A 22,711-nucleotide genomic window follows, 5' to 3' on the forward strand; every position below is an offset into this window, starting at 1 on the left:
CTTGTTAAAGACAAATTGAACTTCTCCAGCTTCTTTGTTTGCCACATCCAGGAGACAAAGAGCTGCAGGGTCAGTGTGGTGGGATTGTGACTGTGTTAAGGGACCTTCAAGCTCATCCCATTCCAACCCACTTCCAAGGGCAAGGATGATTCCTACTATCCCAGGCTGCTCCAAGCCCTGTCCAAGCTGGCCTGGAACTCTTGCAGGGATCCAAGGACATCCACAGATTCTCTGAGAAACCTGTGCCAGGGCCTCCCCAGCCTCACAAGGGGAAACATTTCTTCTCCATACCCAATCTAAATGCTCTGTCAGTGTGTAGCTATTTCCCCTCATCCTGTCACTCCAGACCCTTGTCCAGAGTCCCTCTGCAGCTCTCCTGGAGCCCCTTTAGGCTCTGGAAGAGGCTCTCAGCTCTCACCCCTGAGATGAAATTCCCACCTACAGGCTGAGCTCAGACATGGGTTACTGCTGGCTGAGCAGTTGAACTCCATGATCTTAAAGGGCTTTTCCTGCCAAAATAATTCAGGGGTGCTGTAAATGCTTCTACCCCATATTTGCTCCTGGTCAGCATTCCTGCCTCTCCTGTTGACGTCTGAGCTCAGTTTCACTGTAGTTCCCACCATTTGCTCTTCCTTCCTTCCTCTGTGCCTCATGATTTATTTTAGAGGGGAAATCACACAATTACCCAAAACTAAGCAAAACCAATTTAATAATAAAACCAAAATAGGATCAAAATGACAGAATAGAGAGCAGTGGCGGGAAATTCCACCAGAAACCATGGGAGATGCCAGAAGATGGCTCTGTGCTCCTTGAGCAAGCTTGGGCCTTGAGTCTGGTCGCTGCCCACTCTGTGGTGGCACTCAGGAAATTTCCCTTGGAAATTAATGACTGTGGAAGCAGCTCCATAAGGAGGAGACTTGCACTGGTAAATAAACACCACTACTTTCAGGAAGTTCAATGGAAGCATGAGGTTTTATGTCCCACTTCTTTGTATATATGTAATTAAATATATGCAGATTTATATGTAAAAGGGTCTTAATATATACATTTCTTTATCTATATGAAGGAAACTTGTATTTATTTTTTTTACTGAAAATAAACATAATCCTAAAATATATAAATTAATCTCTTTAAATATGTCATTTATCTCTTGGTATCACAGGGAATTAAAACAAACTGGTGCAAGAAATGGAGATTCCAGGATTGGGAGACAGATCAAGATTTGAAGAAGTGCTGCAACGGCTCATTGGGAAGAAGGCAAAATACATCAGGAACTCGTCTGCTGCAATTTACTTTTTCAATGATATGGGATATCCTGATATCTGAAAACCCAGACAGTCAGAACCAGGTATCAAAGAGAGTCAGAATCATGTTTATGAGAGCAAAGAGAAAAATTTCTTTTTTTTTTACCCATAAAAGAAGGAAATGGTCCCACAGTAGTTGGAATCAGAACAGGTGAAGATGAAAATGAAGATGAAGATGGAGATGAAGATGTGTGCTTCAAAATGGCTGCAGGAGACTCAGCTGCAGTCATCTTCACTGGCCAGAGAATCCTGGAATGGCTGGGGCTGGAAGGGACCTTAAAGTTCATCTCATTCCAAGCCCCTGCCCTGGGCAGGGACACAGGATAACCCAGGAAGAAAGTGTGTCCATCAGGAGGAAACATCAAAGCTGGATGTTCCATCTCCTTCCCACGTGATGATTCCAGCTCCTCTCATGGTCAAATTCTTGACCACAGAAGACAGACACAGTTCACCCCCATTTTACCAATCCCCACCTGCACAAAGAGCCAAAACCTTTTGGGTTTGAGAGCAGCAGTTCCAGCACAAAGCCACAGCTCACAGAAGCAATGGCACCATGGCCACAGACTCAGGGTTTCAGTCACTGTGGCTCATGCTCCTGTTTAAAGGTCAGGTGATGGTCAAGGCAAGACCAGTGGGACACAAAGTCATTGAATGGCTGCTCAAAATATTATTCAGATATTAAATATTTTTCATATGTTTTTTAATATTATTTAATATCCTGTCACCAAACAATGGTTTTAAGGCCCTGGAGGAAGGAGAGTTGTTCTGAGGCTTATGGTTTAAGTGTCTTAATGTTTTCTTAATATTTTTGGAGGTTTGATGTTTTAAATAAAACATTAAAAATAATCTTTCATTTTATTTAAAGAAAATATGTACAATCTTCCCTGCACCTAAATTAAACAATGTCCTGAGAAGGACAGTTACAGAGGATCAGAAGGGTGGGAGAACAGCAGGAGTTACACACAGAGGTCCCAGTTCATGGTCCTGATCACAGAGTCAGGGAATTGATTAGGCTGGAAAAATCCTCTAGGATCACCAAGTCCCACCATTCCCCCAGCACTGCCCAGGCCACCACTAATCCATATCCCCAGGTGCCACATCCACACAGCTCTTAAATTGCTCCAGAGATGGGGATTCCACCACTGCCCTGGGCAGCCTGTTCCAGGGCTGGACAGCCCTTTCCATGGAGGAATTTTCCCTCTATCCACCTAAACCACTGCTGGTGCAACTTGAGGACATTGTCTCCACATCTGGGGATGTGAGTTGAGGATCTTTGGGGTCACTGCTGTGGGGGTCAGCAGAGCCAAAAAGAGAGGAACAGGAGCATGAACAGCCCAGGGGGATTTATCCAGGCAGCTGGATTAAATAATAACCAGGAAATTATCAGCAAGCTTTGGGAACAAAGGATTAAGCTGATTGACCCTGAGTGCCTGGGAATTGTGTGTCATTAATAAATCAGCAAACGACATTGATCCTGGCTTGATTTAATCTAACTGAGGATTAGTTCCATCCTCGCTATTCTGTCTCTCTAGGAGAGCCCCATCACTCTGGATTTCACCATGGACCTGGCACAGGGTGAGAAAATACACAAATTGGGAGATTTTTGTGTTTTTCCATGTATGTACTGCTTGTGCACTAAAACATTAACACCAAGTCTGTCACAGAATCTTGGAATGGTTTGGGTTGGAAGGGACCTTAAGGCTCATCCAGTTCTGCTGCCCTGCCAAGAGGAAGGACACCTTCCACTGGACCAGGCTGCTCCAAACTTCATCCAAGCACCAAAATTAGAGTGAAATTGTTCTTCTCAGCTGATATGGAATCAACCAGCACACCATCTAAGTCAAAGTGCAAAAGACACCAAAAATGTCCCTCTGAGATATTTAACAAAACTCCCAGGATATTACCAGCATCTCCATTTTATTTAGTCATTAAGTTACAACGTCCAAGCTTATTTCATTTTCCTGAGTCTCCTAAAAGCCTCCTTCACCTCCTGGTTCCTCAGGCTGTAGATCCAGGGGTTCAGCATGGGGGTCACCATGGAATAGAGCACAGCAACCCATTTATCTCCTCCCCTGGAGGTGTCTGACCTGGGGATTAAGTACGTAAAAAGTGATGCCCCATAGAAGGTGCTGACAGTGATGAGGTGGGAGGCACAGGTGGAGAAGGCTTTGTGCTTGCCCTGGGCTGATCTAATGTTCAGGATGGTGGGGATGATGGCCATGTAGGACACCAGGACCACCAGGAGGCTGGGAACACCGAACAAAGATATTGAAGTCCTCAGGATGATGAGGCTGAGGGTGTTGTCAGAGGTGGAGAGCGAGATCAGTGGGGAAATGTCACAGAAGAACAGATGGATGGCATTGGAGCTGCAGAAGAACAAGCTGGACATGCCTATGGTTTGTGCCACACCATTGGTCAGCCCCACAAGGTAGCACCCAGTGACCAGGCGGAAGCAGCGCTCTGGGGACATGACAAGGGGGTAGAGCAGGGGGTGGCAAATGGCCACATATCGATCATAGGCCATTGTAGCCAGCAGAAAGCACTCAGTGATCCCAAACAGGTCAAAACTGAACACCTGAGCCATGCACCCAGCATAAGTGATTCCCTTCTCCACCAAAAAGCCAACCAGCATCCTGGGGGTGACAACAGTGGAAGTGCAGAGGTTCACAAAAGCCAGGTTGCCCAGGAAATAATACATGGGGGAGTGGAGAGTGGGACTGACTCTGATCAAGGCAATCATCCCCAGGTTTCCCAGGATGGTGACAAGGTAGATGAACAGGAACAGCAGGAATTGGGCAACCTGAGTCACTGGGTCCTCGGTGAAATCCCCCAAGATGAACTCTGTTGGTTGGGTGCAATTCCATCCTGACATTCCTTCAAAATGTGTTCTGTCTGTGAAATCCTGGCTGGACATTTCTTCCAGGAGGAAAACCCTGTTTCCAGCAGGATCTTCTTGGAGACAGCCCTACAGGATCTAAAGTGAGAATTTAGGTACAGATCAATTAGAATTACCTGGGCAGAAGTCAAGGCACAGTTAGGGAGAAGCTGTTGGTTACACAGCCCTGAGTAGCTTTACCTTGGTGCTGCCTTTGATCCCCTGTGTGTGTTCACTCTGGGACTTTGAGATCATCCCGCACAACCTGTAACATGGAGAAACCCAACAAAACCTGTGAAAAACAGCACAGAATTGATTATTCATCCTTGTGTTGACATCTGCCTAACACCTGCTTTGTCTGTCTTTTCTACAGAGTCCCAGAAGTGTTTGGGTTGGAAGGGATCTTGAAGACCATCTCATTCCACCCTCACTCCATGTGCAGGGACATGTTCCATTAGACCAGGTTGCTCCAAGCCCCATCCAACCTGGCCTTGAACACTTCCAGAGATCCAGGGGCATCTAAAGCTTCCTGACTATGAAGCCTCCCCTCCCTCCTGGACACACTCTTTTGGCTCTAAAAGATTCTCCCAGCTCTTTACCCTGCTCCTGCAGCCCTCAAATGAAAGTGCGCAACACACAAATCTGAGCAACCTCCTCCTGAAAATAATATTTTGGGAAAATATTTTAAAAATCACCTTTTGGATGTGCCTTATATCAGCAATGGTAAGATCCACAAGTGTTCCTTACAGGAAATATTGCAGTCCTCATCCAGGAGCCCTTTGTGGTCAGTGAGGAGAAGTTTCCAGAGCAAGCATTCCAACGGGGTGTCCTCACCACACACCTGCTGTGCATCACCTGCATTTGGTGCTAAACTCAGAGTCCAATGAGGAACCGGAGCCCAGGAGCCTCCAGGTAGGACCTGAGATGAAAACTGAAGGTGTTTCTTCTTGGCAAGAGAAAACAAGAGGAGATGGGTGGCTCAGCATGCGCTGTTCTGGCTCATGGTTCTCCAGGGTGATCCTCTCCTATACCTCTGCACTCTCCCTGCTTTCCTCCTGATGCGCTTGGAGGTGAATGTTAGGTGCACCTGCCTGGAGCTCCGGAAGGGAGTTTGAAAATATACCCTTGTCAGCAAACACCTTTGTTATTCCATGTAATTTGGGGATCTGGGGACTCTTGGAGCCCCAAGAGAATGACAAAGCCCAAAGTGGGTTGTTATCTCTTCTCTGAGATTCTAATTTCGAGGCAATTGCCCAGAGGAGATGATCACACCTCGAGGGAGCTGCAGGGCTTCGGGGTTTCCCTAGAGCAATGACAGAGCAACACTGCACCGGTTGTGTCCAATTGTTGTGCACTTTTTGAGATTTTTCAGCTCCACAAATGCCATGTTTGGCCTTGTAACACCAGGGAGCTGAGGGGGACCTCACTGGTGGGGTATAATCCCATGGGAGCTGGTATCCATCAGCAGTTCCAGGCACTAGAGATGTTGAACCACGTTTCTACCCATTCTAAATTCCTTATGCCCAAACCACAGCTCACCTGTCCCATCTCTGGAAGTGCTCAAGGCCAGGCTGGAGAAACCTGGTCTACTGAAAGGTGTCCCTGCCCATGGCAGGGGTGTGGAACAAGATGAGCTTTCAGGTCTCTTCCAAACCAAACCATTCCAGGATTCTATGAAGATTGGCTGCAAGAATCCAGGAGAATCACAGGATATGCTGAGCTGGAAGGGATTCACAAGGATCACAGAGTCCACCTCTCAGCCTCACACAGGACCATTCCCAAGAGTCACACCACATGCCAAAGATCATTGTTCAAATCACTCCTTTGAGCTCTGCCAGGCTTGGTGCAGTGCCCACTGCCCTGGGGATCCTGTTCCAGTGCCCAGCCACCCTCTGGGGGAAGAACCTTTTTCTAATATCCACCCTAAGCCTCCGCTGATGCAACTTCAGGCCATTTCTCTTATAAGCATGCTTCCCTGTAAAATAGCCAATTTCATCCCTTCCTCCTTTATTCCTTGTATACAGTCTCACAAAGAACACCACTGACCTTTGGGTCCTGGCCAATCATTTTCTGTAGGATATTCAGTGTCACATCCCTGAGCAGCCCAAGCGGACAAATCAGGATTGTAAACATTAATTCAAAATGCATCTTGCAGAAACAAATCTGAGGTCAAGATTAAGAACTTCTTAAGAGTCTCCTGAATCCAGGGTTACTCTGATGCTCCCTGGTTGTGCAAACACACCACCCAAGGAGCAGGGACTTGCTCAGTCTTTGTTTAAACAATTCCATTGTGTGATTTACTTCATGCTGACTATAATCCTCTATCACATCCCTACTCACTTGCTATTCATTAGCCTCGAATTCCATTTTTCATCTCCATGGCAGTCTCACATCTATCAATCCATCCAGGGAACCAGCCTCTTCAGAATCCACAGAATCCCAAACATCTTGATCCCATTTATCAGGATCCCACTGTACTCCAGCCCCTGCAATACCTGTATTCACTTGGTTTGGCTCCACTCATCCCCTTCTTTTCTTACACTCCTGCTGCACCACCCCACATCCAGAATTTTTGGCTACAGTCTGCTGTGTCCAACTCAGCAGCAAGCAGGTTATTCTGGAACTGTAACATCACCATTTGATTGTGCAAATCACACACCTGTCACCCCATGTGGGAGCATTCCAACAACACTTGTTCCTTCTGTTGGTGCTGCTTCTGATACACTGTTTGAAAAATCCATCCTTGTCTTCCCAAACCTAGTTCTTTTCCCCCTTTTATTATGCAATTTTTGGATGCATTTTATACACCCATGGCTTCAGCTTCTTTTAACTAATTTCCTGACTGCTCACACAATCCTCCAACCATAGACCACTTGAGAACCAGAGAACTATAGGGAAGCTCATCTCATTCAGGAATTTTAGACAGGACCTATTCCTTACATTTAGATTTGAAAAGTGACTTTTCTTTCTGATAGAGCCAGACTACATGAATTTTGTTCTGCCAGTGGGCAGGGTCAGCACCAAAACCACAGACACCAACTTCAGGAATTAAGTGTCATTTACTACAGCTCAAACCAGCAAGGAATTACCAAAGGAGAAGCTCAGCAGTGCACCTCAGCATTGCTACCAAAGATTGCCTACAGGGACTACAAAGATACAGCACCAGTGACCTTAGTATTTCATAGTCCTCCAGAGCTGCACAGCAGCTGGGGAAGCCCTTGTCACAACCAAGCACTGGAGAGCCCCTGCCTGAACTGCGAATTTCTGCAGGTGAATCCACTGGCAGGCAAAGAGGCTTCTGACTGTGCTGGGACAGAGTCCAGCTTGGACAGTGTGCATTAAACAAGATCACACAACTTCCAGTGTGGGAACATCTGGCTTCAGCCTCTTCCTGGGTTTCTCCCAAAGCCTGGCCAGGGTTCAGGGAGCATCCCAGGGAGTTGCCTTAGACCATGAACCTCCCAACAAGGCCCCAGGGCTCATTTCAGGGCCTTGTCCAGCTTCTCAGTACAGAAAGGTCAATACATCTTTTGTTAATGAGCAGATACTGAGATCCTTGCAGTAATGATCCTGTACATTTCATTAATGAGAGAACACACATACAGCATCTGGTTTGAAGATTCACTCAGAGCTCAACATCAGCTCAAGGCTCTTGCTCAGGCCTCAGTATTTCAGTAAGTCACAAGCTGTTTGAGCCTCTGCAGAAAGCTTGCTCACATCTGCTGTGGAACCACACTTCAGGCAGCATTTCCTCTGCCCATTCCAGAGGATAATTAGCTGCCATGACAGAGTAATGACTGATCCTGGAATTACAGAAAGCAGGGAGACGAAGGATGCTTTTACTTCCACCCAGAAAGTCAAAGGATATCAAAAAACCATTAGGTGTACACCTGAGCAATCCCCTCAGCAGAACCAGGACATAAGATGCCAGTCACTCCTGACTTCCAAGGCAGTGCCTGGAGCTCTGGCACTCACCTTTAGTCCTTGTCTTGGACAGCAAGGCAATCCAAGGGACAGAAATCCAGGCTTCTGCTGCTTCTTCCAGGAGCTACCCAACAGCACTATTCTGGCTGAACACAGCAGCAAAACCAGCACAGTTTGAGCTTGGGCAAAACTCAAGCTATTGGAAAGCTAGGAACACAAGACAAGCTTCGCTTTCCACTGAAGGATATTGATCCAGCTCTATTGACATGTGGACATTTGAGGCAGCAATCTGTAACACCTTGTGAAATCAAATCACATGTCCAGATGTTTTCCTGCTTGTGTCATTCAGCTCCTCACTTACCCTTCATAGTCTTCTGACAAGAGTTTGCAGATGCTTTGCTTCTATCAAAAGTATTAACATCAGCATATTTCTAGGTTTCAACAAATCTCTCCCCAAATCATCTTGTTTTTTACACAAGAACCTCATGCGAAAAATGTTACCGTACTTTTATATTCAGACAAATTTGGAAGTATTTGAGAAAATCATGATCTCAGAGGGACTCACAGAAACTCTCCCAACTCCATTTGCTGCTTCTCCTTCTGCCTGGGCCCAAAGACGTTCTGGACCTACCTTTGCCAGAAACCTCAGGAGAAGAAAGTGCAATTATTGCCATGAATTATTGCCACAGGCTTTCGGTTCACTGTTGGGTTACATTTCTATTATATTCCGTAAATATAAGGACAGAACTGTCACCCTGCTGGAGCTGATTTGTCCATTCTCTGCTCTGGTCTCACAAACCTGTCCATTTTTTAAGAAGGACATAACGACACACACACTTCTTGTAATCCAGAGCTGTTAGAAGTATATTGTGATAATAGCTGCAAGTTCCCCACACCCCTTTCTTAACGACTGTACTTGTCACCTATTGTCCTGCCTTCCCTACTCCACATAGTCCTAGCCACGCCCCCAGTTTTCCCTATTGGTTCCTGTACCCTAACCCCACGTGGCCCTGGCCACTCCCTCGGGTTTCCCTATTGGTTCCTGTACCCTAACCCCACTTGGCCCTGGCCACTCCCTCGGGTTTCCCCTATTGGTTCCTGTACTCCTAACTCTGCCCCTGTACCTCCCCTGTACCCAGAGGTCACTGGGCCTGTGTGCTGTCCCTGCCCCTCTCTGTTTCCCTATAAAACCCCTTACCCTCCGCCATCTTGCTGTCTATGCTCCACGTGTGTTTATGCACCACATGTGGCTGTGCATGTGAGGCCTTCGCCCTCGAGGCATCTCTGCCTCGAGGAGGTCATTGGCCTCTGCTGCACCATGCGAATAAACATCTTCCATGGACACAACGCATAGACCCTCCTCGCCTCCTTTATCACCGCCGGTTGTGGAAGCAGACGAACCAGAGCTAGCCTTATGGCTCCCCAGCCGGTGAGAGCGCAGTGTTTGCCCTGGGACAGAGGGTTTGGAGCACTGAGGCGCTGAACCGGGCTGGGTAGAGAAGCTCTAGGGTAAAGTCTGCTGCAACATCCTCTAAACCGCAACAGAAGTAAATGTTTTTTATTATTCTCTGCTGCTGTTCCTATACCTCTTCACGGTTACCGTGCTTAATAAGATTGGCTGCTAGTAAACAATGACCATTCACGAACCAATCGATTAGCTATACAAGTAAAAGTATAGTTGGTTACACATTATATGCAAGTTCCTTCTTGTACACACTACAGGTTCCATAACAAGAAAACCTTCTCTTTGTGTTCAGAATAATTTCTTTCACTGATAATCATCCTGCTTTTCACTGTGGGTTTCATTGTGGTTGCAAAATCTCACACATAAATTCCGACTGGCGTGAGGTGGGGCTGCCATGTCACAGGGCTCTGCTGGCCCACAGTGACCTCTGGCACTGTGAGGTCACAAAGCCGTGCCTCAGCTATATAAGAGGGGCCAGCAGGCGCAGCTGCCAGTGCAGTTGCGACGGGACGTGCCGGAGCCATGTGTGACGGTGGCGTCCTTATGACTGCGCTTTTCCTGCTGCTGGCCGCTGTGGCTGTCTGGTGGGCTCTTGGCCACCGGCAACCATGGAGGCAGCACGCAAGGAAAGAGGAGATCCCTAAGCGTGCCGGGGTCCAAGCCAGAGGCTCACGGAGGAGCCGAGGAGCCCCTGTAGCTCCTAGGTGCTCCAGGCCTCGGGCGACCCCAGGCAAGCGGCCACGTGTTCCCGCCAGCCCCCTGGGCAGCCCCTGCAGCTGCGGCCCCTGCCTGGCTGTGGCCCAGCAGCTGCGGGAAAGCATGCTGCTGCTGTGGGCTCGCAATGGGACACGTGAGCCACTTTATTCAGGGATGTGGCAGGCACTGTGGAAAGAGCTGGAGGAGCTGCTGAAGCGAGGCCACCTGCCCTGCTGTGGCTCGTGCAGCTCCTCCAGGAGCCTCCATCCCTGCAAGAGGCATCTCCCAGCACGAACCATCATCCCTGGGAGAGCCTCAGCCCTTGCAAGGATGGCACACCGTCAGAGATCAGCCATCCGTGCAAGAGCCTCCGGCTGTCAGAGATCCTCCACCATGCCAGGAGCCTCTGTTATCTCTGACAGCCTCCAGCCCTGCCAGAGGCTCAGCGAGACCTGTCAGCCTGCAGCAGGTGCAGAGCCCGCGGACAGGTCTCCCAGCTCCCCTGGACTCCTGGACGTGACCGAGACGGGCTCATCCCCGAGCACTGCTGTGGTCAGGGAAAGCCCGCAAGTCCAAGTGGGAGCCCAGCCCGAGGCACGGGAGCCTTCCCAGGAGCAGGTGGCGGAGCAGCAGGTGTGCCGGAGCCAGCAGTTGCCGGCCCCCGGCAGCCAGGAGGCTGTGCCGGCTGTGCCAGCTGGCAACAGCCCGTGCCTGGCGGCGGAGACGATGGCCAAGAGACCGAGGAGGTTCCTGCGTCTCCAGGAAGCTGCTCCCAGGCGGCCACCGCGGATCACAGAGGCCTTTGCAATAGCAGGTGAGATCTTGGGAGCAGCTGGGTGAGGCTCCCGCGGGGCTCCTGAGGGACAGCCCCAGGCCAGGCCAGGCTCCCCGAGAGCCGCCTAGTCCCTGGCTGCTTCCAGTGCCTCTGACGGGCTGCTTTTGGGCGTCCAAAAACGCCTCTCTGCTTTGCAGCCGCTCCTGGGACGCCCCTGTGGCAAGAAGCCTCGGGCTGTAGCCCCGGCTGTCCTGAACAGCAGCGTCCAGCCCACGACGCCGGGGACAGCGACGGTGCCGCCCCGCCCCGCGGCCCTGCGGCTCCTGCAGCCAGCTGTGCACGCTACCCTGGCCCAGCCGTGCCGCTCGCCAGCCCCACGGCTGCCAGGCGCTGGCCGCTGCCCGGCGCGCAGCAGGAAGCAGGTGAGAGCGAGGTGGCCCGCGGTGGCCCGGCGTGCTTCACCGGCGGGCACTCGGGGCTGGGGGGCCCCGGGCGGAAGGCTGATGGCTCGCTCTCTCTCTCGGCCTTTGGCAGGGCGAAAGAAGCAGCGGCAGGAGCTCTACTGGCTGGGCCCGCAGCTGGGGCGCGGTGGCTGCGGCACCGTCTTCTCGGGGAGCCGCCTCTCGGACAGGAGCCCGGTAAGCGGGCGGGACGGCCGGGCGTGGCAGGAGGGCCGGGCCGGGGTTGGGGCCGGGGCCGGGCGGGGCTGGAGCTCAGCCCGCCTCTCGCTCTGTGGGCTTGCAGGTGGCCATCAAACGCGTGCCCCGGGAGAGCGTGCTGCGGTGGGGCGAGCTGGTGAGTGAGCGGGGCCGGCGGGACGGAGCGGAGCGGAGCGGGGCGCGGCGGGCAGGGCTAAGGCCGGCGCCCCGAGGCTGGGAGGCGGGAGATGGCGGGGGGAGCGGGCGTGGGCTCGGCGAGCGAGCCGGAGGGAGCACGGCGGGCCCGGGGATGCCGGCGATGCCGGACAGCGGTGGAGTGGCCGGGCAGGGGGGCACCCCCCGAGCGTGCCCTGGGCGGGAGGAAGCCCAAGCCCCAGGGAGGCTGCCCAAGGGGGCACTGGGGCATGGCAGGCAGGGGGCAGCAGAGCTCCAGGGCAGCATCAGGCCTGCTGGAGGCGTTTTCTCCTCCTCACAGCCCGACGGTACCCGTGTTCCCATGGAGATCGTGCTGATGGAGAAGGTGGGCTCCGGCTGCCGCAACATCATCCAGCTCCTCGACTGGTTTGAGCTGCCTGACAGCTTCATGCTGGTCATGGAGCGTCCGGAGCCATGGCAGGATCTCCTGCACTTCCTGATGGAGCGGGAGTTCCTGTGCGAGGAGGTGGCGCGCCGGCTTTTCCGCCAGGTGCTGGAGGCCGTGCAGCACTGCACCGCCTGCGGCGTCCTGCACCGGGACATCAAGCCCTCCAACCTCCTCGTGGAGCCGGAGAGCAGCGAGCTGAAGCTCATCGACTTCGGGAGCGGCACCTTTCTCCAGGAGCAGCCCTTCACACAGTTTGCCGGTGAGCCCACGGCCGGGGCCCTGCTCCCAGCGCCAGGCATTGCACGGCCCCATTCCTTCCCTCCTGGCCTGCGGCACTCAGCCGGCTGCCCTTTGGCTGCCCTTTGGCACGGGGCGGATGCTGTGCCCCAGGATGCTGTGCTGCCGGCCCTGCCGACAGAGCACGGCTGCAAAAGCCAAGCCCCAGCCGCTCGGCTCGGCAGGCCCATGAGGGCTTGGGCTGCATGGTTGCCCTTCTTTGCTTGCTGGCAGAATGGCTTCTTGGCTTTGGCCAGGCTGCTGGAGCAGGGGCTGCAACCTTGGGGGGAAGCTGTGGCCACCACTGCAGGCCCTGGCTCAGCCAGGAGGCTGGGCCCGGGCTCTGCAAGCCAACAGCCTGCGCCCAGACAATGCTGCCCTTCTCCCTTAGGAACACCCGTGTACAGCCCGCCCGAGTGGATCCTCCATGGCTGCTACCACGGCCATTCGGCGACCATCTGGTCCCTGGGCGTGCTGCTGTACGTCATGCTCTTTGGGAACATCCCCTTCCACAAGGACCGTGACATCGTGTCGGGGCAGCTCTGCTTCAAGCGGCAGGTCTCTCCAGGTTGGTATCCGGCCTCAAGAAGGCACTTTTTGGCACGTGGCTGCGCACAGCCCAGCGTGGCCCAGCTCACGCAGCTCGGCGGCAGGTGGACGTGCCGTCAAGGGCTGGATGTGCCGCGGGAGGCGGCCCGTGACGGGGCCGGTCAGCGCGGCACGCCGGGCTGAAGGAGGTGGCGCCGCTTCCTGCCGTGCCGCTCTCCCGCCAAGGGCAGAGCGGGCCGGGCGGCTGGCACGGCTCTGAGCGCACGCAGCACTGCCCGGGCCCTGCGGGCACTGGGAGCGGCTGGGCAGGAGCCTTGGGCAAGTGACGAAGGGCCCTTTCTGGCTTCTCTCCGCAGAGTGCCAACAGCTGATCCGCTGGTGCTTGTCCAAGCACCCCGCGGACAGGCCGGCGCTGGAGGAGATCTCGCGCCACCCTTGGGTGCTGGGCAGGCGTCTTTGATGCCTTGCCGCAGCCTCTGCAGCACCCACTTCCCCAGTCCCACGCAGGACTGAGGACCCGAAAAATAAAACAACAACAAACCCATTTGGTGGTGTCAAGTGCGCTCTCTCTTAGTAACTTCAGCTAAAGAAACTTCTTTGGCCAAGGGCTAATGCGAGTGTTCCTTTCAGCCTTTTTCAAGCTTTGGAGGCCTTGCCTCCGGGACGCTAGTTTGGTGTCTTCTAGCAGGGGCTGTAGTACAGGTAGGAGGGGCTTTCACAAGGCGAGAGAGTGGCAACAGTTGCAGCAGTGGCAACAGTTGCCCTCTGAAACTGAGGCGGCCACTTGGCCTCAGCCCGGCTGAAACAATGGCAACTCCCTGCATGTGCAGGGAGGAGCTCTCTGCTGCAGAGTGGGAGAAACGTTGCTCCCGCTCGCTGTGTCCTTGGTGGGCAGAGAACTCTGATCTTTGCAAGACGGTGAGTATTTAATTGGTGAGTATTTCATCAGTCCTACCTCCTTTGGAAGGCGTTGTTTTAATTAGTTTTCAGCAGGGATCACTTCAAGCCAACTTTAATGAAGTCTCTATTTCATAGGTTTCTTTTTGTTTTGATCATGAAATGGCCAAAAGCTTAAGTTGGCTAAACGAGCCCCAAAAAGCTTCAATGATCAAATCTGGAGAGAAATTGGGATTGCAAATATGGAATCTTACAGCCCTTCAAGTCCATGTTTGGTTTATGCACTGCTTTTGGGGTGAAGGGAATCTCCATGTTAAGAATAATCCAAATATGAACAAGTTCTCATGAAATTCAGCTTTCCAAGCCTTGATTTCATATAAAAAAAGCTGGGAATTCCCTTGGCAGAAACGCACCTGTGAGGGAAAGCAGGCTTAAAATGCCTGTAAACATGAAATGCAAGAGAAATTGCTGCTGGCATCCTGGGCTTTCCAGGCAGGTTTGGTACTGGATTTCTGGGCAGTTTTCCTGCCTCTGAGGATGGCACCTGAATCCCCCTGGGAAGCAAAAATGTGGAGAGATTGGTGAGTGGGAAGACAATTGTTGCCATCTGTCCTTGGGCTCCAGTTCCTGCTGGTGTGTCTGTGCTGGGGGAAGTACAAGGGGAATCAGTCTTGGAGTGCCTATTGGTCACCTGTGGGGCCTGGAGGAGACACTGGACTTGAAATTCCAGGGCTGCTCCCTTTGCTGGTGTGAGAATCAGTGGCAGCTGTTTGCTGTCTGCTTCCTCATCCCCTTTCCATCAGTCTTGATTTATTGCACACATGAACCATAGATACCAGCTCAGTCAATGAACAATGTTTTTTCACTGTAATTTTTTCTCAGTGTAATTTTTTCCACCTCCTTTAATCTTAACGCATTTTAGTCTTTAATTCTGGCTCATTTTTCTTTTCAACCCAAAAAAACCCCCAAAAAACAAAAAAACAACAGAAAGCAGGGAAAACTACATTTCCTTGTGGGGCACATTTAGAATGTCAGAGTTTTGGGTGTGTGTCAGTTTGTACAGAAGATAAGATCCAGCTTTTTCTCAAGATCACATGGGTTTACTTGAATGGTGCAGAAACTCTGAATCTCAATGTGTAGGGTTTGAAAAGAATGACACCATTTTTATCTACGAATGAAACGATCGAGTGCCGGAACACATAAGGTGATCTGTGTCAAAGGAAATAAATCTGCTCGATGCCAACTTTGTTCTGTCGCTGAACTAAACCCCGAGCTCTGCGGCAGTGCTGCCACCTGGTGGCAGAACGCGGCACTGCCGCCCCCCGCCGCAGCGCACTGAGCCTCCCTGCTGTCCTTGAGCTGTCAGCAGTCCCTGCTGTCCCTGCTGTGTCCTGCTGTCCCTGCTGTCCCTGCTGTCCCTGCTGTGCCTGCTGTCCCTGCTGTCCCTGCTGTCCCTGCTGTGCCCTGCTGTCCCTGCTGTGTCCTGCTGTCCCTGCTGTGCCTGCTGTCCCTGCTGTCCCTGCTGTGCCTGCTGTCCTTGCTGTGCCCTGCTGTCCCTGCTGTGTCCCGCTGTCCCTGCTGTCCCTGCTGTCCCTGCTGTGCCCTGCTGTCCCTGCTGTGCCCTGCCGGGTGACACGAGACAGCGGCGACCCCCGGGGCTGCCGAGCGTGGGAAGAGCAAGGAGAGGGAGCAAGTGGGGCGATGTCTGTAGAGGGAGGGGAGCGGCGAAGGAGAGTTAGTAGTGCAAACGGACATGGCCGTGGCTGAGCGGGAGCGGCTGAGGAGCGGGGCGATGACAGAGAAGGATGCCGGCGGGGCGGGGCGGGACGGCCCGGCAGGGCCGGTTGTGGCGGCAGCAGAGTCACCGCAGGCACGGGTGGGGGGCATGGGGCGAGTAGAGTCGGGACAGAGCTGGTCGTGTGCCACTCTCGAGATGGTCCCGCAAGTTGCATCTCGGGCTGAGCCACACTCAAAATGGCGGATGCAAGTGGACCCGACGGGGCATTAATGGCCATGACTGCCGCCGCCCGAGAGCTTCCCGCCCGTCCCCGGCGCTGCTGAACCCACCACCCACGTTGGCACAACGGGAAAAGCTGCGGAAAAACGCCCTGGAAGCGCCGGTCGGAGTCGGGTTCGGGTTCAGGCAGTTGAATACACACAGGCCTGTGTGAGGCGGGGCAAAAAGATGGCTGCTCGGCGTGCGAGTCTTTTACCTTCTCAGTATGGCGGCCGGGGAAGGCCCGTTCCCCACCCGGTCTGTCTATCCCACTGCCTGAACCCGACACTGAGGCCCACGCTGACCCAGTGCTTTCAGCGCGATTTTCCTCCGGGCTGAGCCAGCAGGACGTGTGGGTGCTGCTCCTGTCCCCGGGAGCTGCTGGAATGGCAGCTGCAGCACCGCGTGTGTCTGGCTGTGGAACCGGCTCTGATGCTGGCAGCCACGTGTGAGCTGGGAAATGAACACCAGCAGGCTGGATATAAGCCACGGAAATGGGTTGAAATGGGATGGATTTCTCCCAAGCATCTAAAAATCCCTTTTTGTTTGATTTAGGGGTTCAACACTGAAGTGATTCTCAAGGTGTTGGCATTTCTTTTAATGTAGTTTTGGTGAGGTGCTGTTTCATGAGGTTCCTCCAGCTCTCCCTCCAGAGAGTCTTTGAGGAACCAGAAGAAAACACTCCCTGCAGCAATGATCCCACCATGGACACAGCAGTCTGAGCCTGTTGATCCCTTCCCCTGCACTGCTGAAGGACTCCAGGACAGTGGCTGAGGGATTCCCTGAGTCACTTAATTAAGAAATATCCACAGGATCACCCTCCCTGTGCTGCTGCATCCCCTTCCCCTTTCCAGGCTGCACTGGCATCTCAGAAATGCTCCTGAGGCCTCGGCCTTGAGGAGCAGCCCCTGGGCTCTGGAGCTGATCACAAACTCCGTCTGCTCCCAGGAACTGCTGCTGTCCAAAGAGCTCCTGGCTTTTAGGAACACCCTTGGAAACTGGTTTTCTTGCCTGAATGGCACAACATCCCTGTTCTCACACTCCCAAAGAAAGTGTCTGACCTGAAGTGTGGCCAGGTGAAACATGGTTGTGACTGAAGCCCATCTCTTGGGCCTATAAACAGCAGTCCAAAAGGAGACCCTTGGAGCTCTCCTGAGCCCCAGCAGCACTGACCAGAACCTCCCTCTCAGTGGGGCCTCTCCAAGCCAGGAACTCTCTCATTTGCTGCACTCAGGCTATCCCCAACACTGACAGATCCCTGGCCAATCCCCCTGCTACTCGAGGCTCAACCCTTCACCCAGTAAGGAGAGGCAAAGGCACCTGGAACGAGCATTTCTCTGCCTTTGAGGGGAATTTGTCACAGAAACTTTCCACTGTCTCTTTCTGTCTCTGTGCACATACGTGGCACAGGCAATGGCAAATCTGGGAGTGTCATGGCTTGGACACTGGCCAAACACCAGGCACCCACAAAAGCTGCTCACTCACTCTCCCCTGCCACAGCTGGGCAGAGGAGGGAAAAGAAAAAAAATTATCGAAGAGTTGGTGAGTTGAGATAAGGACCAGGAGGAAACAGTCTAAGGGCCAGACTCGACTTAAAGTTACAAAGTGAATTTATAACTGACAGAGACAGAAGAGGATAATGAGAAGTAAATAAGCTCTTTAAGACACCCTTTCTTCCCCCAACCCCTCCCTCCTTCCCACTGACTGTGCAGGGAGGGCAGGGTGTGGGGGTTTTGGTCAGTTCATCACCAGGACTTTTTCTGCTGCTCAGGGAGAGGAGTCCTTTCTCTGCATTGCCACGGAGTCCCTTCCACAGGAGACAGTTCTCTGGGAACTCCTCCAGTTTGAATTTCTTCTTCAATATGTTATCATAGAGGCATCAGCATCATCTCTAATGGCCCCAGGCTTGGCCAGCAGCATGTCCATCATCTTCAGAGCCCTCAGGGATTGGTTCTGCTGGACATGGTGGAATCTTCCAGCAGCTTCTCACAGGAGACATTGATGCCTGAAAAGATAGGCTAGAAATAAAACCCCATCAACTGGTGTTTATAGAGCAGGTGTTTGTTTATTGCAGTGCTGGAGATGAGGGAGACCTTTCCACCTAACTCACCCACCCTTGTCAGGTGCTGTGGTTTATTTATACAGTAAGTATTGCTTAATGTTACCTTGTCATTATAACATCGTCATATGCATGCCAGAACTAATTTACATAATATTATTTCATGGTTATAACTAGTGTTTCTGCACTGCTCTTGCACCTCCCTAATTTCAGTGGTCTTGGGGGTTTTCTTCAATGAAGACTCAAGGTCTTCTTCATATTTGAGCTTCTAAACTTAGTCTTCTGAGCATGTGCAGTTATGGTGTTCTTTGGTCTTTCTGGTTCTAACCAGTCTAAATTCTTTATTTCGTGGTTAATTTGCTTTAAAAAATTTGCCAGTTTTTCATTAGTACATCCTGCTGCTTTCCAATATAGATATAGATGTCCAATTTTGATATTATACTTGTCCATTTCTGAAACTGTCTACCTGGTGAGTTTTTCTGGTGGGGGGGTTGGTGGGAGGAGGTTTAGGTTTTGTTTGCTTCTTTTTTTTAATTTGGGGGGTTTTCTCGTTTTGTTGATTTTTTTTGTTTTGGTTTTTTTTTGTCTCTTCAGCATTAAGCAACTAGTTAACTATATCCTAGCCATTACATTGTATAGAAAGTTATAATTCAGGTGACATTAGTATAGAAAGTTATGACTCAGGTTATACTGATATTTTATAACTCAAGCTATATAAGCATCTTGTAACTTGGACCCAAGTTATATAGCCATCACTATCTTTGTGGCTCCCCCACTACCCAAAACCAGCCCAAGCAAAACCAACAGAGGGAGAAATGCTGCTCTCTCAGGTGTTTAAGTACCTGAGATATCTGACTGAGTCACGGCCTGTGAAGAAGGTCAAGTCATGAGTTATAAGTTCAGTTAAATGCTGTAAAGTGTTGTTCCTTTGCTAAATTGTTCATTCTAGGATATAAGGGCATGAATGGCTGGGAGAAGCAGAGACACTGCCCAGGTTGAGGTTGTTGGGGGGAAAAAGCAACCCCACAGGGATTCTGGAGGTTCTCAGAGGGGTCAGGAGGGGTCTGGAGGAGATCGGAGTGGGTCTGGATGCTGTCGATCCCAAATGTCCCCCTGCAGGGCATGGCATGGCATGGCATGGCATGGCATGGCATGGGAAGCAGCTCAGCTGTACTTCCATGGGCCCAGGGGAGGTTTTGGCAATGATCCTGATGCTGTTCCCAGAATGGGAGTTGCTTCTGAGAAGCACCCAGCTGCCTCCTCAGCACTGCCAGCATTCCAGTGCCACCAGCATCCCTCTGCTGCTGGACGGAACATGACCCCTCAGGGAAGAGAAATGAGGAATGGTGGAAAGCTGTTGGGAGAAGGAAAGCAGACGGAGAATTGGACATTCTTCAGGGAAGGACCGTTTTTAATAAAGAGGCAAAGCGGAGCCATTTGCAAAATTCTGCATTTCGAGCTTTTGACAAAAACAACTTCCTCTGCAGGAAAAAAAAAAAATCAAGATAAAGGACCCAGAGGAACTGGAGCTCTGATTTGTCCAAAGTTCCAATTTCTGACTCCCCTGTGACTCCACCAAGTCTTGTGGAGGACCAGTGGGACAGGGCACAGAGAGGAGCCGGCAACACAGGAGTGGGGATCTCCTGGGGATCTGGGCACTTTGTCCTGCATGTTACTGACCTGGGAGGATTCACTTTACCGTATGAATCCCAAAGCAGCAAGAGATGCCAGGAAGCACCACTGATCTGGACAGACACCCTTTGCCTGCTGCTGCCCCACACTCAACAGGTCAGTGCCATGTTTTCCTTCCTCCCTACCCCACCTGCCTCTCCTCCAGCAGCTGCTCTGGTCCTGCCACCCTCTCCCTGTGACTGCAGTGTCCTCCCCAGCTCCTCCCTCCTCTGCCCTGAGCTTCCCTTCTGTATCTTGATATTGAAATCAAATGGAAAATACTTTCTATGGCAATGGAACACGTTAGGAAGCAGGAATTCTTTATCTGTGCAGGTCATACAGAAGGATCTCTCCTTTTTCTGTGTGTGATGAGACTTTACAACAGGGAATTTATCCATTATAATCATTCAAAGTCATAAAAACATGTTTCATTTCTAATACATAAACGTCACTTTCCTAGAACTACTTTCCATGCATCCACCTGCTCCTGGGACTCTTTAATGATCCTGCACATTCATTAAGAGAGGTCTCTTGTGGTTGTATTCACTGAATGCTGCAATAATAGAGGTGAGCTTGCCATGAACTTTTCCTTTGGCCATGTGCTGTTCCTTTGTATTAAAGGACTTGTCTGAAAAGCACTGGAGGCCTCCTTATCTGTTTCTTCACTGGTTCCACCCACATTTATCATTCTCTGTCCACACTTTTACAGCTTTTTATCTTTTTGTCCAGCTGGTCTTTCATCAGCTTCAGGGAACTGAAAATTTTTATTCTCTCTGTTATCGTTCTCCTGCTGAACATCCCAACCGTCCCACCTCCCTCTCCTGCCCCACTATTTCCACTGCCCTCCTCCCCTTCACATCTCACTTCTCTCCACTGAATCCTTCCTGCTGCAGGAAGCTGCCTAGGAGCTGCATGGTCCAGCCCGGGATTCTCCAAGAACTGACTCCCCATCCACTCTGACCACAGCAAGGGATCACGTTCCACTGCCTCCCCAGCGTCCATCCATGGAGGTGAGCACTGTCACCCCCTCTCCAGCCTCACCCACTGAAGGAGATGATCCATGTGAGATAGATGTCACCAGCATGGCCATACACAGTGTCACACTGCTCATCAGCCTCTGTGGGCTGGCTGGGAATGGGGCTGTCATCTGGCACCTCAGCCTGAAAGACCCTAACATCAGAATCTTTAACATGACTGCCATCGACTTCTTTTTCCTCCTCTTCGCAGTCCCCTCCACCCTGCTCTTCCTGGTGGAGGATGTGTCCTGCTCCACTATCATGTCCCGGGTGTACTTGAGCTTACTTTTCCAGGTGTCTGTGGTCTCCTACTACTGGGGGCTGTGGCTGCTGACAGACACCAGCATTGGGATGGGCATGTACAAACTGTGCCGGCCCTGCTGCCACCTTCCTCAGCGACTGATGTGGGTGGTGGACAGCATCCAATACTGGGCTTTCTTCGCTCTCATCACTGTCATTCCCACGATGACTTCCCTGTGTCCATCACACAAGCGGGAGCAATGTCAGGTGGCTCTCATCTCCGTGTTCACCATCATCCTGCTCCTCTTAGCTGCACCCGACGTCATTTCCAGATCAATCAACCTCATTAAGGCCAAATGTGGCTCCAAGCAGCAGCAACTCAAGAGGCGCGACATTGTTATCTTCCTCATTCTGCTCTTCACTCTCCTCCTCACCCTCTGGAATTGCCTGCACCAGCTCGGCTACATTGTTGTGTCCTCCCAGGTTGTTTTCCTGCTCAACTGCATCAACAGCACCAGCAAACCTGCAATCTACTTCCTGGTGGGGAGGTGTTGGATGAGCTGCTCCACGGGTTCCCTAAGGGAATTCTGCCAGAGGGTTTTTGATGAGCAGAAAGAAAACTCTGCCCACAAAAAAGACGCCACCACAGACAGAGTGGTCTGAGCCTGTTGATGCCTTCGACTGCACTGTTGAAGGACCCTGGGACAGTGGCTGAGGGTTTCCGTGAGTCACCTGATCAATAAATATCCAGGGGGTCAGGAAGGGTCTGGATGCTTCCGATTCCAAATGTCCTCACTGGAGAGCAGCAGAGCCCAACAGGTCATGATAAGAGCCAGGGAGAGGCTGGGAAAGCTTAGGGATGGGATGGGATGGGATGGGATGGGATGGGATGGGATGGGATGGGATGGGAATGGAGACGGGCACTGACACAGAGATCTGCTGTAATAAACTTTCTAACACAATATAAAGAATTAGGAAGCAGGAATTCTTCACGTGCACAGAACCCACAGATAGATCTCTCTCTTTTCTCTGTATGTGGTGAGACTTTACAGCAGGGTTTTAATCTGCCTGCAAGAAACTCTTTGCTGTCCTTCCCTTGGGCTGCGTAAGCCTGCATTAGAATGAAAATATGGGAATTCTTGGCACAGCTGTACTTTCTTGGGCCCAATGGAGGTTTGGGTGAACCAGGCCAATGAACTCTGTTGTGCTGTCACTTAATATTAAATCCGGTTTTTACTGAAAACCTAACCGGTGATTTTATAAGAGGTCTCAAACACTCATTTGGAACACTCCCTGGTGTAATCCTGCAGGAGAAGGGAGCAGGGACATACGGGAGGGATGCTCTGTAGGGAGCAAATAGAAGTAGGGCTTGCCTCCTCCCTCCCGGGTCCAGGAACACTATGGCCAGCAGGAGCAGAGACACTGCTGGGAGTCCCGGGTGAAGCTGGGCAGGAACGGGGGAAAGGTGGCCCCGGGGCGTCTGAGGTGTCGGAGGCACTCAGGCTGGGTCAGGACAAGGTCATGGAGGTCTGGATGCCGGCAATCCCAAATGTTCCCACTGGAGGGAAGCAGAGCCCGACAGACCTCACTCGGACAGGGGGTGTGGCTGCAGGCCAGAAAAGCTGCGGGACGGGAGAGGATGGGGTGAGGATGGAGAGTGGGGTGTAGATGGGGATGGAGAGCAGGAATGGGATGGGATGGGATGGGATGGGATGGGATGGGATGG

At 51.8% G+C, this 22,711-nt stretch overlaps 3 protein-coding genes and 1 pseudogene across 4 annotated transcripts in view; 3 read left to right on the top strand and 1 right to left on the bottom strand.

The window, feature by feature from the left end:
* LOC146436954 (mas-related G-protein coupled receptor member D-like) overlaps positions 1-22,711 on the top strand; it is a 94,044-nt pseudogene that overhangs the window by 32,841 nt on the left and 38,492 nt on the right. The gene's annotated exons all lie outside the window — the stretch shown is intronic.
* On the bottom strand, positions 3,253-4,176 carry LOC146436958 (olfactory receptor-like protein COR4). Its single transcript, XM_085063968.1, has one exon. The coding sequence runs from the start codon at positions 4,174-4,176 to the stop codon at positions 3,253-3,255; it is 924 nt and encodes a 307-aa protein (XP_084920094.1).
* Positions 10,070-13,644, top strand: LOC146436959 (uncharacterized). The gene is made up of 7 exons (XM_085063376.1): positions 10,070-11,078; positions 11,237-11,472; positions 11,582-11,677; positions 11,784-11,834; positions 12,174-12,540; positions 12,949-13,125; positions 13,463-13,644. The coding sequence occupies exons 1-7, from the start codon at positions 10,091-10,093 to the stop codon at positions 13,564-13,566; spliced, it is 2,019 nt and encodes a 672-aa protein (XP_084919502.1). The 5' UTR covers positions 10,070-10,090; the 3' UTR covers positions 13,567-13,644.
* On the top strand, positions 19,221-21,843 carry LOC146436960 (mas-related G-protein coupled receptor member A8-like). The gene is made up of 2 exons (XM_085063377.1): positions 19,221-19,846; positions 20,623-21,843. The coding sequence occupies exon 2, from the start codon at positions 20,734-20,736 to the stop codon at positions 21,646-21,648; it is 915 nt and encodes a 304-aa protein (XP_084919503.1). The 5' UTR covers positions 19,221-19,846; positions 20,623-20,733; the 3' UTR covers positions 21,649-21,843.

The sequence above is a fragment of the Lichenostomus cassidix genome, chromosome 5, assembly GCF_008360975.1.
Source record: "Lichenostomus cassidix isolate B80296 chromosome 5, HeHo_3.0, whole genome shotgun sequence".
Taxonomy (NCBI): Eukaryota; Metazoa; Chordata; class Aves; order Passeriformes; family Meliphagidae; genus Lichenostomus; species Lichenostomus cassidix.